The following is a 20,190-nucleotide window of genomic DNA, read 5'->3' on the forward strand; positions in this document are numbered from 1 at the left end:
TATATATATATATATATATACACACACACATACATTATAGAGGTCTGTACCTTTTTTAAAAAAAAATCATGTTAGTGGTCCACGGATTCAAAATTGTGAGTTTAGTGGTCCCTGAGGTCCGAAAGGTTGGCGACCCCTGCTCTAGAGCTTGGGTATTTGTTTCCCACAAGTAATGAATGAAGCTGTGGACTCTCCTCATATTAAGATGGAAAACATAAATTATGCTTACCTGATAATTTCATTTTCATCTGTATGAGGAAAGTCCACGGCTCCCGCACGGTTCTCGATTGGGCGGACCTACATTTTGTTTTTCTTTTGGCACCATTTATACCCTGATATTTCTCCTACTGTTCTTTGTTCCCTCAGCAGAATGACTGTGGGATGAGGGGAGTGGGGGAGGTATTTAAGCCTTTGGCTGGGGTGTCTTTGTCTACTCCTGGTGGCCAGGTTCTGTATTTCCCACAAGTAATGAATGAAGCAGTGGACTCTCCTCATACAGATGGAAATGAAATTATCAGGTAAGTATAATTTATGTTTTTTGCTCTGGACCAGCAGTGCTGTGTGTGTCCTGATTGGTACTGTAACTGTGTGAGGGGTTAAACACATTGCTAGTGATCAAATGACATGCTGTAACAAATTACAGCATTTCATTTTATCACTATAGTGGCTCTTTAAAATAATGTTTTTTTCTTGTAACATAGAAAAACATGCTTTTATCTCTATTTTAATTAATTTTGTAGACAGAGAGGGAACAAGAATACAAATATAAAAACTTACATACGTGAGAGAGACTTTCAAAGCTGAAAATGTTACTTTGCTTGTCCTAATCATCATAATTACCTACAATTTGTTCTGTAATTTTTCCTAAGCCATCAGTTTCTATTTCCACCAATCAAATGATACTGTGAGAATTCATTTTGCTAGAAATTAAAACTGATTCATCAGATAATAAAAAGCTTTTGACATAGAGCATAAGCAAAATGTAAGAATGTTATAAAGTATAAAGTGTACATCATTTTTTACTTAACAGTGTGAAATCTGTTTTTTATTTTTGTTGCGACAGAATTATAATAAACCGTAAGTTACTGTATCTCAGTATAACATTTCCCAAATAAATTCTTATAAATAGCATGTAATGTGAAATCCTATGGTGCTCTTACTATGAATACATTTTATTTGCCATCTACAACACAGACATTTATATATTAAAGGGACAGTCTATACCTTAGTCATCTTAAAGTCTTACCTTAGAATAAGCTGCAAATAGCCTCCTGCAGCACAAATGGTAGAAAAAAGTTATTTTAAAGCGAATATTGGTTTTGGCCACTTTGAAATGGCTGCCAAACTCCGCCCACTGATGACATCATAATCTGGGCTACATCTAGGCACTCTGCTGAATAGCATTGACAGTTTGTTGAATCCAACGAGTGAGCCTTTTGTGATTGGATGCCATATGCAACCCAGATCACGATGTCCTCAGTGGGTGGAGCTTGGCATACTGCGGAATGTGTCACCAAATTCTGTTTACTTTTAATAGCTGTAGTCATATCTAATATTTTCCATCTTGATTGACCATTGTCTTATACCTTTTTACCTTTAAATACATTAAAATGCATTAAGGTATCAGTTGTTCATTGTTAACCCGACATGCAATAATGTTACATATCCATTCACATGACTATTGTAGCTTATCTGAAAAACCTATTGCTTTCTTTATTTTAATGTGTGTAAATCTGTTTTTTATTCTTTTTAATTAGGGGCATGGTGTTCACGGCATGGGGGAAACTGTACATGTTCCATTCCCTTTTGATGAAGCAGAACTGCAAGGAGGTAACTAGTAACATTAAATCATTTAAAACTGTCATTGTGTTAGCTATGCTTTGTGGTACAGGGATTCCTGCTGAGTTGAGTAGTTTTTTTTTTAGTTTTTTTTAAACATCTTTTTTTAGCAGTGGTCAGTTAAAATAAAATATGAATCTGCTCCAACACTGTGTGATTAAAGCAATCACTGTGTAGAATCTATGATCGTCTATACTCTGCATGATGCACTTAAGCATCTCTTTGAGCAGCGGAAAAAACATACTTTTCAGAGTTATATTCCAGGAAATACTGGCAAAATAGATAATAAAATTGCATACTATGCAGCTGACATAAAAGTGCAAAAAGAAAATGATGTGATTAAGCCATGCAAAAGGTTTAAAGTCCGCTCCAGAACAGTATTGCACTTCTGGGCCTAGCTGAACAAATTTGTTGAGCCAATGACAAGAGACATATGTGACTAATTAAAAAATAAGTGTAGGATTAATGTAAACCAATACATACAAGTCAATACAAAAATAAGCAAATATACGTGAACTCCCCAAGCACAAAAATATGTGAATAAAGTATATATATTAGTTATAACCAGATGAATGAATTATTTCTATATGATTAGACCTTAAAGGAACAGTAAACATACAAAATAAAGTTGTATAATTCTGCTTATAGTGCAGAATTATATAACATTATCTTAGCAGCAGCGTTATAAATCTAAAGCATTTCCAGATTTTTTTTATTCCAAAGTTGGACTCCACTCTACTTCTACTGAGCGGGTCCCGCTGTCTAGTCACGCAATTGAAGTGAATGTAGTTTGCTCCCGCTCTGATCTAGTAGCAGGTAATCGTAGAGGTAAAAAGTATATTAATATAATAGTGTTGGTATTGGAAATCTAGGGAATGGGTAATAAAGGGATTATATGTTTGTTTCTTTCATGTAATTAGCAAGAGTCCATGAGCTAGTGACGTATGGGATATACATTCCTACCAGGAGGGGCAAAGTTTCCCAAACCTCAAAATGCCTATAAATACACCCCTCACCACACCCACAAATCAGTTTTACAAACTTTGCCTCCCATGGAGGTGGTGAAGTAAGTTTGTGCTAGATTTTACGTTGATATGCGCTTCGCAGCAGGCTGGAGCCCGGTTTTCCTCTCAGCGTGCAGTGAATGTCAGAGGGATGTGAAGAGAGTATTGCCTATTTGAATTCAATGATCTCCTTCTACGGGGTCTATTTCATAGGTTCTCTGTTATTGGTCATAGAGATTCATCTCTTACCTCCCTTTTCAGATCGACGATATACTCTTATATATACCATTACCTCTACTGATTCTCGTTTCAGTACTGGTTTGGCTTTCTACTACATGTAGATGAGTGTCCTGGGGTAAGTAAGTCTTATTTTCTGTGACACTCTAAGCTATGGTTGGGCACTTTTATATAAAGTTCTAAATATATGTGTTTAAACATTTATTTGCCTTGATTCAGGATGTTCAACGTTCCTTATTTCAGACAGTCAGTTTCATATTTGGGATAATGCATATGAATAAATCAATTTTTTCTTACCTTAAAATTTGACTTTTTTCCTGTGGGCTGTTAGGCTCGCGGGGGCTGAAAATGCTTCATTTTATTGCGTCATTCTTGGCGCGGATTTCCTTGGTGCAAAAATTTTCTTGTCATTTCCGGCGTCATACGTGTCGCCTGAAGTTGCGTCATTTTTTTGACGTTTTTGCGCCAAAAAATGTCGGCGTTACCGGATGTGGCACCAAAAGCATTTAGGCGCCAAATAATGTGGGCGGCTTTTTTGGCGCTAAAAAATTAAAGAACGAATTCCTGAGTTCTTTCCCAAATAACATGTTTATAATTGGAGTTCGAAATCAGCTCCCTAATATTGCGATGTACGTGCCGTATTCCAGCTTGGCTGGTAAGGGGCAGGTTAAGACTTCTTTGAAATTTATTTGGTTTTATTTTGTCCAAATTTCTTTGATTTTATTCCAGTAAGGCTAACACTTTCTTTAAGTGTGTTTCTGTCCTATATATTTTGGGTACTGTTGAAGCATGGCTGGGCACCCATGGGGTTCAAGCGCTGCTCAGACCTGGAATCTTCTGGGGTATTTCTTCCAGTTCCTTTTGAGGAACCGGGTTTTGGAGTTTTTATTCAAACTATTTTGCCTTTTTATGGTCATTGATAGCATTATTTGTTTTCATTAGATACAATAAATGCATATTTTAATTTTTCTGTTTTCATTCAGATTATTTTCTGAGGATGCGGAATCTCATATGATTCACTTGCTCTTCAGGACATAGTTAGAGGATTTTTCTCCTGTTAAGTGTAGTCAGTCCACGGGTCATCCATTACTTATGGAATATTTCTCTTCCTAACAGGAAACTGCAAGAGAATTACCCAGCAGAGCTTGCTATATAGCTCCTCCCCTCACCTATCATATTCAGTCATTCTCTTACAGCCTAACTAAAAAGGAAGCTGTGAGAGATCTGTGGTGTTTTTTAACTTAGTTTATTTCTACAATCAAAAGTTTGTTATTTTTAAATGGTACCGGAGTGTGCTGTTTATTCTCAGGCAGCATTGGAACAAGAATCTGCCTGGGTTTTTTTCTATGGTCTTAGCAGACGTAACTAAGATCCACTGGCTGTTTCTCATCTGAGGCGTGAGGTAACTTCAGAGAAGGGGAATAGCATGCAGGGCTCCCCTGCAACAAATGAGGTATGCGCAGTAATTTATTTTCTCCAACATTGGTGTGTCCGGTCCACGGCGTCATCCTTACTTGTGGGATATTCTCTTCCCCAACAGGAAATGGCAAAGAGTCCCAGCAAAGCTGGTCACATGATCCCTCCTAGGCTCCGCCCACCCCAGTCATTCTCTTTGCCGTTGCACAGGCAACATCTCCACGGAGATGGTTAAGAGTTTTTTGGTGTTTAAATGTAGTTTTTATTCTTCTATCAAGTGTTTGTTATTTTAAAATAGTGCTGGTATGTACTATTTACTCTGAAACAGAAAAGGATGAAGATTTCTGTTTGTAAGAGGAAGATGATTTTAGCAGACAGTAACTAAAATCGATTGCTGTTTCCACATAGGACTGTTGAGATGAAGTAACTTCAGTTGGGGGAAACAGTTAGCAGACTTTTCTGCTTAAGGTATGACTAGCCATATTTCTAACAAGACTGTGTAATGCTGAAAGGCTGTCATTTCCCCTCATGGGGACCGGTAAGCCATTTTCTTAGTCAAAAACAAACAGAATAAAGGGCTTATTATGGGCTAAAAAACTGGTAGACATTTTTATGGGCTAAATCGATTGCTTTATTTGTGCATATTATTCAAATTTAGGCTAACAATTGACATTTATAATCTTGGGGAACGTTTATAAAACGGCAGGCACTGTATTGGACACCTTTTTCAGTCAGGGGGCCTTTCTAGTCATAGACTGAGCCTCATTTTCGCGCCATTAATGCGCAGTTGTTTTTTGAGAGCAGGGCATGCAGATGCATGTGTGAGGATCTAAGAATCTCTGAAAAAGCTTTTAGAAGGCGTCATTTGGTATCGTATTCCCCTCAGGGCTTGGTTGGGTCTTAGCAAAGACTGTATCTGGGACTGTATAGGGGTTAAATTGAAAAACGGCTCCGGTTTCGTTATTTTAAGGGTTAAAGCTCTGAAATTTGGTGTGCAATACTTTTAAGGCTTTAAGACACTGTGGTGCAAATTTGGTAATTTTTGAACAATTCCTTCATACTTTTTCACATATTCAGTAATAAAGTGTTTTCTGTTTGAAATTTAAAGTGACAGTAACGGTTTTATTTTAAAACGTTTTTTGTGCTTTGTTGACAAGTTTAAGCCTGTTTAACATGTCTGTACCTTCAAATAAGCTATGTTCTATATGTATGAAAGCCAATGTGTCTCCCCATTTAAATTTATGTGATAATTGTGCCATAGCGTCCAAACAAAGTAAGGACAGTACTGCCACAAATAATGATATTGCCCAAGATGATTCCTCAAATGAGGGGAGTAAACATGATACTACATCATCTCCTACTGTGTCTACACCAGTTTTGCCCATGCAGGAGGCCCCTAGTACATCTAGTGCGCCAATACTTATTACCATGCAACAATTAACGGCTGTAATGGATAACTCCATAGCAAATCTTTTATCCAAAATGCCTACTTATCAGAGAAAGCGCGATTGCTCTGTTTTAAACACTGAAGAGCAAGAGGACGCTGATGATAATTGTTCTGTCATACCCTCACACCAATCTGAAGGGGCCATGAGGGAGGTTTTGTCTGAGGGAGAAATTTCAGATTCAGGAAAAATTTCTCATCAAGCTGAACCTGATGTTGTGACATTTAAATTTAAATTAGAACATCTCCGCGCACTGCTTAAGGAGGTATTATCTACTCTGGATGATTGTGACATTGTGTTCGTAGTTCCCAAAAAAGAGGGAACGTTCAGACCAATTCTGGATTTGAAGATCCTAAACAAATTTCTCAGGGTACCATCGTTCAAAATGGAAACTATTCGAACGATTCTACCCACCATCCAGGAAGGTCAATTTATGACTACCGTGGATCTAAAGGATGCGTACCTACATATCCCTATCCACAAGGAACATCATCAGTTCCTAAGGTTCGCTTTTCTGGACAAACATTACCAGTTTGTGGCTCTTCCATTCGGATTAGCCACTGCTCCAAGGATTTTCACAAAGGTGCTAGGGTCCCTTCTAGCGGTTCTAAGACCAAGGGGCATTGCAGTAGTACCTTACTTGGACGACATTCTAATACAAGTGTCGTCCCTGTCAAAGGCAAAGGCTCATACGGACATCGTTCTAGCCTTTCTCACATCTCACGGATGGAAGGTGAACAAAGAAAAGAGTTCTCTGTCCCCGTCAACAAGAGTTCCCTTCTTGGGAACAATAATAGATTCCTTAGAAATGAGGATTTTTCTGACAGAGGTCAGAAAATCAAAACTTCTAAGCTCTTGTCAAGTACTTCATTCTGTTCCTCGTCCTTCCATAGCGCAGTGCATGGAAGTAATAGGATTGATGGTTGCAACAATGGACATAGTTCCTTTTGCACGAATTCATCTAAGACCATTACAACTGTGCATGCTCAAACAGTGGAATGGGGATTATACAGACTTGTCTCCAATGATTCAAGTAGATCAAAAGACCAGAGATTCACTCTGTTGGTGGCTGACCCTGGACCATCTGTCCCAGGGAATGAGCTTCCGCAGGCCAGAGTGGGTCATTGTCACGGCCGACGCCAGTCTAGTGGGCTGGGGTGCGGTCTGGGAATCCCTGAAAGCTCAGGGTCTATGGTCTCAGGAAGAGTCTCTTCTCCCGATAAACATTCTGGAACTGAGAGCGATATTCAATGCTCTCAGAGCTTGGCCTCAACTAGCAAAGGCCAAATTCATAAGGTTCCAATCAGACAACATGATGACTGTTGCTTATATCAATCATCAAGGGGGAACAAAGAGTTCCCTGGCGATGAAAGAAGTGACCAAAATAATTCAATGGGCGGAGGATCACTCCTGCCACTTGTCTGCGATCCACATCCCAGGAGTGGAAAATTGGGAAGCGGATTTTCTGAGTCGTCAGACATTTCATCCGGGGGAGTGGGAACTCCATCCGGAAATCTTTGCCCAAATAACTCAATTATGGGGCATTCCAGACATGGATCTGATGGCGTCTCGTCAGAACTTCAAGGTTCTTTGCTACGGGTCCAGATCCAGGGATCCCAAGGCGACTCTAGTAGATGCACTAGTAGCACCTTGGACTTTCAACCTAGCTTACGTATTCCCTCCGTTTCCTCTCATTCCCAGGCTGGTAGCCAGGATCAATCAGGAGAGGGCCTCGGTGATCTTGATAGCTCCTGCGTGGCCACGCAGGACTTGGTATGCAGACCTGGTGAATATGTCATCGGCTCCACCATGGAAGCTACCTTTGAGACAGGACCTTCTTGTTCAAGGTCCATTCGAACACCCAAATCTGGTCTCCCTCCAACTGACGGCTTGGAGATTGAACGCTTGATTCTATCAAAGCGTGGGTTTTCAGATTCGGTGATAGATACTCTGGTTCAGGCCAGAAAACCTGTAACTAGAAAAATTTACCATAAAATATGGAAAATATATATCTGTTGGTGTGAATCCAAAGGATTCCCATGGAATAAGATAAAAATTCCTAAGATTCTCTCCTTTCTTCAAGAAGGTTTGGAGAAAGGTTTATCTGCAAGTTCTCTAAAGGGACAGATCTCTGCTTTATCTGTCTTACTACACAAAAGACTGGCAGCTGTGCCAGATGTTCAAGCTTTTGTTCAGGCTCTGGTTAGGATCAAGCCTGTTTACAGACCTTTGACTCCTCCCTGGAGTCTAAATCTAGTTCTTTCAGTTCTTCAAGGGGTTCCGTTTGAACCCTTACATTCCGTTAATTTTAAGTTACTATCTTGGAAAGTTTTGTTTTTGGTTGCAATTTCTTCTGCTAGAAGAGTTTCAGTTTTATCTGCTCTGCAGTGTTCTCCTCCTTATCTGGTGTTCCATGCAGATAAGGTGGTTTTGCGTACTAAGCCTGGTTTTCTTCCTAAAGTTGTTTCTAACAAAAATATTAACCAGGAGATAGTTGTACCTTCTTTGTGTCCGAATCCAGTTTCAAAGAAGGAACGTTTGTTACACAATTTGGACGTTGTCCGTGCTCTAAAGTTCTATTTAGAGGCTACTAAAGATTTCAGACAAACATCTTCCTTGTTTGTTGTTTATTCTGGTAAAAGGAGAGGTCAAAAAGCGACTTCTACCTCTCTTTCCTTTTGGCTTAAAAGCATTATCCGTTTGGCTTATGAGACTGCCGGACGGCAGCCTCCTGAAAGAATCACAGCTCACTCCACTAGGGCTGTGGCTTCCACATGGGCCTTCAAGAACGAGGCTTCTGTTGACCAGATATGTAAGGCAGCGAGTTGGTCTTCACTGCACACTTTTGCCAAATTTTACAAATTTGATACTTTTGCTTCTTCGGAGGCTATTTTTGGGAGAAAGGTTTTGCAAGCTGTGGTGCCTTCCGTTTAGGTGACCTGATTTGCTCCCTCCCTTCATCCGTGTCCTAAAGCTTTGGTATTGGTTCCCACAAGTAAGGATGACGCCGTGGACCGGACACACCAATGTTGGAGAAAACAGAATTTATGCTTACCTGATAAATTACTTTCTCCAACGGTGTTTCCGGTCCACGGCCCGCCCTGGTTTTTTAATCAGGTCTGATGAATTATTTTCTCTAACTACAGTCACCACGGTATCATATGGTTTCTCCTATATATATTTCCTCCTGTCCGTCGGTCGAATGACTGGGGTGGGCGGAGCCTAGGAGGGATCATGTGACCAGCTTTGCTGGGACTCTTTGCCATTTCCTGTTGGGGAAGAGAATATCCCACAAGTAAGGATGACGCCGTGGACCGGACACACCGTTGGAGAAAGTAATTTATCAGGTAAGCATAAATTCTGTTTTCTGAGGAATGGAATTGACTGAGAAAATACTGCTGATACCATTGTAAAGTAAGTTCAGCCTTAAATGCAGCGATAGCGACTGGTATCAGGCTGATGTGTATGTGTGTGTGCACTGAATGTATTTTCTAAGGAATGGAATTGACTCTGAAAATACTGTAAATATTGAAATAATGTATGAGCCTTAACTGCAGTAAAAGCAACTGGTAGCAGGCTTGTAAATAATAATACATAACTTTTAAATGTATGTTTAAAACGTTTTACTGGCTTGTTAATCGTTTTTGTGAGGTACTTGGTGATAAAACTTGATAGGGCATGATTTTTACCACATGGCCATTTTTGTTTTCTGCATAGAAACAGTTTTTGAGCTTCCCCACTGTTGTAATATGAGTGGGAGGGGCCTATTTTAGCGCTTTTTTACACAGTAAAAATTCAGTCACAATCTGTCTACTTCATCCTCCATGATCCAGATCGTCTCTAGAGAGCTCAGGGGTCTTCAAAATCCATTTTGAGGGAGGTAATCAGTCACAGTAGTCCTGTGACAGTGTATTTGACTGTGAGAAAAACGTTAATTATATAATTGTTATCCGTTTTTGGGTACTAAGGGGTTAATCATCCATTTGCTGGTGGGTGCAATCCTTTGCTAACTTAATACATTTACTGTGAAAATTTGGTTGCTATAACTATTTTTGATCATTGTTATTTCAACTGTGTTAGTTTTTCTGTGCTTCTTAAAGGCACAGTAACGTTTTTTATATTGCTTGTAAATTAATTTTGAAAAGTATTTCCAAGTTTGCTACTCTCATTGCTAGTTTGTTTAAACATGTCTGACTCAGATGAATCTCTTTGTTCACTATGTTTAAAGGCCAATGTGGAGCCCAATAGAAATTTGTGCACTCAATGTATAGATGTCACTTTAAATAAAAGTCAAACTTTATATGTTAAGAAATTATCACCAGACAACATGGGGGAAGTTATGCCGACTAACTCTCCTCACGTGTCAGTACCTTCGCCTCCCGCTCAGGAGGTGCGTGATATTGTGGCGCCAAGTACATCAGGGCGGCCCATACAAATCACTTTGCAAGACATGGCTACTGTTATGACAGAAGTACTGTCTAAATTGCCAGAATTAAGAGGTAAGCGCGATCACTCTGGAGTTAGAACAGAGCGCGCTGATAATGGTAGAGCCATGTCTGATACTGCGTCACAATTTGCAGAACATGAGGACGTAGAGCTTCATTCTGTGGGTGACGGGTCTGATCCGGGTAAACTGGATTCAGAGATTTCAAATTTTAAATTTAAGCTTGAGAACCTCCGCGTATTGCTAGGGGAGGTATTAGCGGCTCTGAATGATTGTAACACGGTTACAATTCCAGAGAAAGTATGTAGGCTGGATAAATATTTTGCAGTACCGGTGTGTACTGACGTTTTTCCTATACCTAAAAGGCTTACAGAAATTATTAACAAGGAGTGGGATAGACCCGGTGTGTCCTTTTCACCACCTCCTATATTTAGAAAAATGTTTCCAATAGACGCCACCACACGGGACTTATGGCAGACGGTCCCTAAGGTGGAGGGAGCAGTTTCTACTTTGGCTAAGCGCACCACTATCCCGGTGGAGGATAGCTGTGCTTTTTCAGATCCAATGGATAAAAAGTTAGAGGGTTACCTTAAGAAAATGTTTGTTCAACAAGGTTTTATATTACAACCCCTTGCATGCATTGCGCCTGTTACTGCTGCGGCGGCGGCATTCTGGTTTGAGTCTCTGGAAGAGACCATTCGCACAGCTCCATTGGATGAAATTATGAACAAGCTTAAAACCCTTAAGCTAGCTAACTCATTTGTTTCTGATGCCGTCGTACACTTAACCAAACTTACGGCTAAGAACTCCGGATTCGCCATTCAAGCGCGCAGAGCGCTGTGGCTTAAATCCTGGTCAGCTGACGTGACTTCTAAATCCAAATTGCTTAATATTCCTTTCAAAGGGCAGACCTTATTCGGGCCCGGCTTGAAAGAAATTATTGCTGACATTACGGGAGGTAAGGGCCATGCTCTACCTCAGGACAGGGCCAAATCAAAGGCCAAACAGTCTAATTTTCGTGCCTTTCGTAACTTCAAGGCAGGAGCAGCATCAACTTCCTCCGCTCCAAAACAGGAAGGAGCTGTTGCTCGTTACAGGCAGGGCTGGAAAGTTAACCAGTCCTGGAACAGGGGCAAGCAGGCCAAGAAACCTGCTGCTGCCCCTAAGACAGCATGAAGAGAGGGCCCCCTATCCGGAAACGGTTCTAGTGGGGGGCAGACTTTCTCTCTTCGCCCAGGCTTGGGCAAGAGATGTCCAGGATCCCTGGGCGTTGGAGATCATATCTCAGGGATATCTCCTGGACTTCAAAACTTCTCCTCCACGGGGGAGATTTCATCTTTCAAGGTTATCAGCAAACCAAACAAAGAAAGAGGCGTTTCTACGCTGTGTACAAGACCTCTTACTAATGGGGGTAATCCACCCAGTTCCGCGGACGGAACACGGGCAGGGATTCTATTCAAATCTATTTGTGGTTCCCAAAAAAGAGGGAACCTTCAGACCAATCTTGGACTTAAAAATCCTAAACAAATTTCTAAGAGTTCCATCATTCAAAACGGAAACTATTCGAACCATTCTTCCCATGATCCAAGAGGGTCAGTACATGACCACGGTGGACTTAAAGGATGCCTACCTTCACATACCGATTCAAAAGGACCATTACCGGTATCTGAGATTTGCCTTCCTAGACAGGCATTGCCAGTTTGTAGCTCTTCCCTTCGGATTAGCTACGGCCCCAAGAATCTTTACAAAAATTCTAGGATCACTTCTGGCGAGGCATAGCGGTGACTCCGTACCTAGACGACATTCTGATACAAGCGTCAAATTTTCAAACTGCCAAGTCTCATACAGAGATAGTTCTGGCATTTCTGAGGTCGCATGGGTGGAAGGTGAACGTGGAAAAGAGTTCTCTATTACCACTTACAAGAGTTCCCTTTCTAGGGACTCTTATAGATTCTGTAGAGATGAAAATTTACCTGACAGAGGCCAGGTTATTAAAACTTCTAAATGCTTGCCGTGTCCTTCACTCCATTCCACACCCGTCAGTAGCTCAGTGCATGGAAGTAATCGGCTTAATGGTAGCGGCAATGGACATAGTACCATTTGCGTGCCTGCATCTCAGACCGCTGCAATTGTGCATGCTAAGTCAGTGGAACGGGGATTACTCAGATTTGTCCCCCCTACTAAATCTGGATCAAAAGACCAGAGATTCTCTTCTATGGTGGCTCTCTCGGCCACATCTGTCCAAGGGGATGACCTTTCGCAGGCCAGATTGGACGATTGTAACAACAGACGCCAGCCTTCTAGGCTGGGGAGCAGTCTGGAATTCCCTGAAAGCTCAGGGATTATGGACTCAGGAGGAGAAACTCCTCCCAATAAATATTCTGGAGTTAAGAGCAATATTCAATGCTCTCCTAGCTTGGCCTCAGTTAGCAACTCTGAGGTTCATCAGATTTCAGTCGGACAACATCACGACTGTGGCTTACATCAACCATCAAGGGGGAACCAGAAGTTCCCTAGCGATGTTGGAAGTCTCAAAGATAATTCGCTGGGCAGAGTCTCACTCTTGCCACCTGTCAGCGATCTACATCCCAGGCGTGGAGAACTGGGAGGCGGATTTTCTAAGTCGCCAGACTTTTCATCCGGGAAAGTGGGAGCTCCATCCGGAGGTCTTTGCTCAACTGATTCGTCGTTGGGGCAAACCAGATCTGGATCTCATGGCGTCTCGTCAGAACGCCAAGCTTCCTTGTTACGGATCCAGGTCCAGGGACCCGGGAGCGGTGCTGATAGATGCTCTGACAGCCCCTTGGGTCTTCAACATGGCTTATGTGTTTCCACCATTCCCAATGCTTCCTTGTTTGATTGCCAAGATCAAACAGGAGAGAGCTTCGGTGATTCTGATAGCGCCTGCGTGGCCACGCAGGACCTGGTATGCAGACCTAGTGGACATGTCGTCCTGTCCACCGTGGTCTCTGCCTCTGAGACAGGACCTTCTAATTCAGGGTCCTTTCAAACATCCAAATCTAATTTCTCTGAGGCTGACTGCATGGAGATTGAACGCTTGATTCTATCAAAGCGTGGTTTCTCGGAGTCGGTTATTGATACCTTAATACAGGCTAGGAAGCCTGTTACCAGAAAAATTTACCATAAAATATGGCGTAAATATTTACGTTGGTGCGAATCCAAGAGTTACTCATGGAGTAAGGTTAGGATTCCTAGGATATTGTCCTTTCTACAAGAGGGTTTAGAAAAGAGCTTATCTACTAGTTCGTCAACCCCTTAATGACCGGACCATTTTTCAATTTTCTTACCCTTAATGACAATGGCTATTTTTACATTTCTGCAGTGTTTGTGTTTAGCTGTAATTTTCCTCTTACTCATTTACTGTACCCACACATATTATATACCGTTTTTCTCGCCATTAAATGGACTTTCTAAAGATACCATTATTTTCATCATATCTTATAATTTACTAAAAAAAAATAATAAAATATGAGGAAAAAATGGAAAAAAACACACTTTTTCTAACTTTGACCCCCAAAATCTGTTACACATCTACAATCACCAAAAAACACCCATGCTAAATAGTTTCTAAATTTTGTCCTGAGTTTAGAAATACCCAATGTTTCTCCAACATAGGTGTGTCCGGTCCACGGCGTCATCCTTACTTGTGGGATATTCTCTTCCCCAACAGGAAATGGCAAAGAGCCCAGCAAAGCTGGTCACATGATCCCTCCTAGGCTCCGCCTACCCCAGTCATTCTCTTTGCCGTTGCACAGGCAACATCTCCACGGAGATGGTTAAGAGTTTTTTGGTGTTTAAATGTAGTTTTTATCCTTCAAAGGCCAAATTCATACGGTTTCAATCAGACAACATGACGACTGTTGCATATATCAATCATCAGGGGGGAACAAGGAGTTCCCTGGCGATGGAAGAAGTGACCAAAATAATTCAATGGGCGGAGGATCACTCCTGCCACTTGTCTGCAATCCACATCCCAGGAGTGGAAAATTGGGAAGCGGATTTTCAGAGTCGTCAGACTTTCCATCCGGGGGAGTGGGAACTCCATCCGGAAATCTTTGCCCAAATAACTCAATTATGGGGCATTCCAGACATGGATCTGATGGCGTCTCGTCAGAACTTCAAGGTTCCTTGCTACGGGTCCAGATCCAGGGATCCCAAGGCGACTCTAGTGGATGCACTAGTAGTGCCTTGGACCTTCAACCTAGCTTATGTGTTCCCACCATTTCCTCTCATTCCCAGGCTGGTAGCCAGGATCAATCAGGAGAGGGCTTCGGAGATCTTGATAGCTCCTGCGTGGCCACGCAGGACTTGGTATGCAGACCTGGTGAATATGTCATCGGCTCCACCATGGAAGCTACCTTTGAGACAGGACCTTCTTGTTCAAGGTCCATTCGAACATCCGAATCTGGTCTCCCTCCAACTGACGGCTTGGAGATTGAACGCTTGATTTTATCAAAGCGTGGGTTTTCAGATTCTGTAATAGATACTATGATTCAGGCTAGAAAGCCTGTAACTAGAAAAATTTACCATAAAATATGGAAAAAATATATCTGTTGGTGTGAATCTAAAGGATTCCCGTGGAACAAGATAAAAATTCCTAAGATTCTATCCTTTCTACAAGAAGGTTTGGAGATTATCTGCAAGTTCTCTGAAGGGACAGATCTCTGCTTATCTGTTTTACTTCACAAACGGCTGGCAGCTGTGCCAGATGTTCAAGCATTTGTTCAGGCTCTGGTTAGAATCAAGCCTGTTTACAGACCTTTGACTCCTCCTTGGAGTCTAAATCTAGTTCTTTCAGTTCTTCAAGGGGTTCCGTTTGAACCTTTACATTCCGTAGATATTAAGTTATTATCTTGGAAAGTTTTGTTTTTGGTTGCAATTTCTTCTGCTAGAAGAGTTTCAGAGTTATCTGCTCTGCAGTGTTCTCCGCCCTATCTGGTGTTCCATGCAGATAAGGTGGTTTTGCGTACTAAGCCTGGTTTTCTTCCGAAAGTTGTTTCCAACAAAAATATTAACCAGGAGATAGTTGTACCTTCTTTGTGTCCGAATCCAGTTTCAAAGAAGGAACGTTTGTTACACAATTTGGACGTAGTCCGTGCTCTAAAATTCTATTTAGAGGCTACTAAAGATTTCAGACAAACATCTTCTTTGTTTGTTGTTTATTCTGGTAAAAGGAGAGGTCAAAAAGCAACTTCTACCTCTCTTTCTTTTTGGCTTAAAAGCATTATCCGATTGGCTTATGAGACTGCCGGACGGCAGCCTCCTGAAAGAATCACAGCTCACTCCACTAGGGCTGTGGCTTCCACATGGGCCTTCAAGAACGAGGCTTCTGTTGACCAGATATGTAAGGCAGCGACTTGGTCTTCTCTGCACATTTTTGCCAAATTTTACAAATTTGATACTTTTGCTTCTTCGGAGGCTATTTTTGGGAGAAAGGTTTTGCAAGCTGTGGTGCCTTCCGTTTAGGTGACCTGATTTGCTCCCTCCCTTCATCCGTGTCCTAAAGCTTTGGTATTGGTTCCCACAAGTAAGGATGACGCCGTGGACCGGACACACCTATGTTGGAGAAAACAGAATTTATGCTTACCTGATAAATTACTTTCTCCAACGGTGTGTCCGGTCCACGGCCCGCCCTGGTTTTTTTTTAATCAGGTCTGATGAATTATTTTCTCTAACTACAGTCACCACGGTATCATATGGTTTCTCCTATGCATATTTCCTCCTGTCCGTCGGTCGAATGACTGGGGTAGGCGGAGCCTAGGAGGGATCATGTGACCAGCTTTGCTGGGCTCTTTGCCATTTCCTGTTGGGGAAGAGAATATCCCACAAGTAAGGATGACGCCGTGGACCGGACACACCGTTGGAGAAAGTAATTTATCAGGTAAGCATAAATTCTGTTTTACATGTTCTTAGCTTTTTTTGCAAGTTATAGGGCCATAAATACAAGTAGCACTTCGCTATTTCCAAACCACTTTTTTTCAAAATTAGCGCTAGTTACATTGGAACCCTGATATCTGTCAGGAATACCTGAATATCCCTTGACATGTATATATTTTTTGTTAGAAGACAACCCAAAGTATTGATCTAGGCACATTTTGGTATATTTTATTCCACCATTTCGCCGCCAAATGCGAGCAAATAAAAAAAAAAACTACATTTTTCACAATTTTAGGTTTCTCACTGAAATTATTTACAAACAGCTTGTGCTATTATGGCACAAATTGTTGTAAAAGCTTCTTTGGGATCCCCTTTGTTCAGAAATAGCAGACTTATATGGCTTTGGCATTGCTTTTTTGTAATTAGAAGGCCGCTAAATGCTGCTGCGCGCCACACGTAAATTATGCCCAGCAGTGAAGGGGTTAATTAGGTAGGTTGTAGGGAGCTTGCAGGGTTAATTTTAGCTTTAGGGTAGAGATCAGCCTCCCACCTGACACATCCCACCCCCTGATCCCTCCCAAACAGCTCTCTTCCCTCCCCCACCCCACAAATGTCCCTGCCATCTTAAGTACTGGCAGAAAGTCTGCCAGTACTAAATAAAAGGAGTTTTTTTTTTTTTTTATAAAAAAATAAAATATTTTAGCTGTGATGGACTCCTGCCTTAGCCCCAACCTCCATGATCCCCCCCCCCCCAGCTCTCTAACCCTCTCCCCTATCTAATTGTGGCCATCTTGGGTACTGGCAGCTGTCTGTCAGTACCCAATTTGCACAAAAACATATAAGTATTTTCTGCTTTTTTTCTTTTTTGGGGGGTTTTCTGTAGTGTAGCAGCCCCCCACAATACCCCTACCCCCTCCCAGATCCTTTTATATGATTTAAAAAAATATATATTTCCCCCCCCCCCCTCTTCCCTCATTGGTGTCAGTGTCCAGCTAATGCGCGCACGCCTGCCCCCGCGCGCTCCCGGCACCCGGCGTGCACATTGCACTTCTAGGAACCGGATGCCGGGTAGCGATGGGCCGCCCACCCACCTCCCTGTTGCGCTCCCACCCACCAACGAACTACCGGTGCAGAGAGGGCCCTCTCTGCATCGGAGTCTTCTAAAAAGGTATTGCAGGATGCCTCCATATGGAGGCATCACTGCAATACCCTGAGAGCTGCTGGAAGCGATTGCGATCGCTTCCAGCACTCTCCTAGACAATTGTCATTAACTACTTGTTAATGCATGACGTACCTGGTACGTCAGTTGTCATTAAGGGGTTAAAGGGACAGATTTCTGCTCTGTCTATTCTTCTACACAAACGTCTGGCTGAAGTTCCAGACGTTCAGGCTTTCTGTCAGGCTTTGACTAGGATTAAGCCTGTGTTTAAGTCTGTTGCTCCGCCGTGGAGCTTAAACTTAGTTCTTAATGTTCTTCAAGGCGTTCCATTTGAACCCCTTCATTCCATTGATATCAAGTTGTTATCTTGGAAAGTTCTGTTTTTGATGGCTATTTCCTCGGCTCGAAGAGTCTCTGAGTTATCTGCCTTACATTGTGATTCTCCTTATCTGATTTTTCATTCAGACAAGGTAGTCCTGCGTACTAAACCTGGGTTCTTACCTAAGGTAGTTACTAACAGGAATATCAATCAAGAGATTGTTGTTCCATCTCTGTGTCCTAACCCTTCTTCAAGGAAGGAACGACTTTTGCATAATCTGGACGTAGTCCGTGCCCTGAAATTCTATTTGCAGGCAACTAAGGATTTTCGTCAAACTTCTTCCCTGTTTGTCGTTTACTCTGGACAGAGGAGAGGTCAAAAGGCTTCGGCTACCTCTTTCTCTTTTTGGCTTCGTAGCATAATACGCTTAGCCTATGAGACTGCTGGACAGCAGCCTCCTGAAAGGATTACCGCTCATTCTACTAGAGCTGTGGCTTCCACCTGGGCCTTTAAAAATGAGGCCTCTGTTGAACAGATTTGCAAGGCTGCGACTTGGTCTTCGCTTCACACTTTTTCAAAATTTTACAAATTTGACACTTTTGCTTCCTCGGAGGCTATTTTTGGGAGAAAGGTACTTCAGGCAGTGGTTCCTTCTGTTTAATGTTCCTGCCTTGTCCCTCCCTTCATCCGTGTACTTTAGCTTTGGTATTGGTATTCCATAAGTAATGGATGACCCGTGGACTGACTACACTTAACAGGAGAAAACATAATTTATGCTTACCTGATAAATTCCTTTCTCCTGTAGTGTAGTCAGTCCACGGCCCGCCCTGTTTTTACGGCAGGTCTAAATTTTAATCAAACTCCAGTCACCACTGTACCCTATGGTTCCTCCTTTCTCGTCTGCCTTGGTCGAATGACTGAGTATGATAGGTGAGGGGAGGAGCTATATAGCAAGCTCTGCTGGGTAATTCTCTTGCAGTTTCCTGTTAGGAAGAGAAATATTCCATAAGTAATGGATGACCCGTGGATTGACTACACTACAGGAGAAAGGAATTTATCAGGTAAGCATAAATTATGTTTTTTAGTTGATTCCTCACACAAGGGTCACCTTTTTTAGGTTTCCAGATAGTTTGTGTCACTGTCCTTGTCTCTATCAGACAAGGGATAATTTTATTGGGTTCCGTCTGTCGGTACCTTTAGTCTCTATTATTTCCTTCAGTTGCTACATATGCATAGAAGTTTTAGGTCTTATGGCCACAGCATTGGATTCAATTCCCTTTGCTCATTTTCGCTAGAAAGAACCTTTCCAGTCTTTTATAAGTGTTGTTTCTTCAAGAACATGGTTGGAGGATCAATTTACCAAAAAGTTCGTTTATTCCTCAGACAAGGGTAACCTTTTTAGGTTTCCTGATAGATTCAGTGTCCTTGACTCTGTCTCTGACGGACAAGAGACGTCTGAAATTGGTTTCAGCTTGTCGAAACCTTCAGTCTCAATCTTTCCCTTCGGTAGCCTTATGCATGGAAATTCTAGGTCTTATGACTGCTGCATTGGACGCGATCCCCTTTGCTCGTTTTCACATGCGACCTCTTCAGCTCTGTATGCTGAACCAGTGGTGCAGGGATTATACAAAGATATCTCAATTAATATCTTTAAAACCGATTGTTCGACACCCTCTGACGTGGTGGACAGACCACCATCGTTTAGTTCAGGGGGCTTCTTTTGTTCTTCCAACCTAGACTGTGATCTCAACAGATGCAAGTCTGACAGGTTGGGGAGCTGTATGGGGGTTTCTGACAGCACAAGGGGTTTGGGAATCTCAGGGGGCGAGATTACCAATCAACATTTTGGAACTCCGTGCAATTTTCAGAGCTCTTCAGTCGTGGCCTCTTCTAAAGAGAGAGTCGTTCATTTGTTTCCAGACGGACAATGTCACAACCGTGGCATATGTCAATCATCAAGGAGGAACTCACAGTCCTCTGGCTATGAAAGAAGTCTCTCGAATACTTGTATGGGCGGAATCCAGCTCCTGTCTAATTTCTGCGGTTCATATCCCAGGTATAGACAATTGGGAAGCGGATTATCTCAGTCGCCAAACGCTACATTCGGGCGAATGGTCTCTTCACCCAGAGGTATTTCTTCAGATTGTTAAAATATGGGGACTTCCAGAAATAGATCTGATGGCTTCTCATCTAAACAAGAAGCTTCCCAGGTATCTGTCCAGATCCAGGGATCCTCAGGCGGAAGCAGTGGATGCATTGTCACTTCCTTGGAAGTATCATCCTGCTTATATCTTTCCGCCTCTAGTTCTTCTTCCAAGAGTGATTTCCAAGATTCTAAAGGAGCGTTCGTTTATTCTGCTAGTGGCTCCAGCATGGCCTCACAGGTTTTGGTATGCGGATCTTGTCCGGATGGCTACTTGCCAACCGTG

The 20,190-nt window shown here is 42.1% G+C and overlaps 1 protein-coding gene across 3 annotated transcripts in view; it reads left to right on the forward strand.

Annotated features, from left to right (window-relative positions):
- Positions 1 to 20,190, forward strand: part of FAM91A1 (family with sequence similarity 91 member A1) — a 454,979-nt gene that overhangs the window by 390,640 nt on the left and 44,149 nt on the right. For all 3 annotated transcript variants that reach the window (XM_053715335.1, XM_053715336.1, XM_053715337.1), the window contains one exon: positions 1,758 to 1,830. In XM_053715335.1, coding sequence (XP_053571310.1) covers positions 1,758 to 1,830 — 73 coding nt within the window. The remainder of the gene's footprint in view (positions 1 to 1,757; positions 1,831 to 20,190) is intronic.

The sequence above is a fragment of the Bombina bombina genome, chromosome 5 (assembly GCF_027579735.1).
Source record: "Bombina bombina isolate aBomBom1 chromosome 5, aBomBom1.pri, whole genome shotgun sequence".
NCBI lineage: Eukaryota > Metazoa > Chordata > Amphibia > Anura > Bombinatoridae > Bombina > Bombina bombina.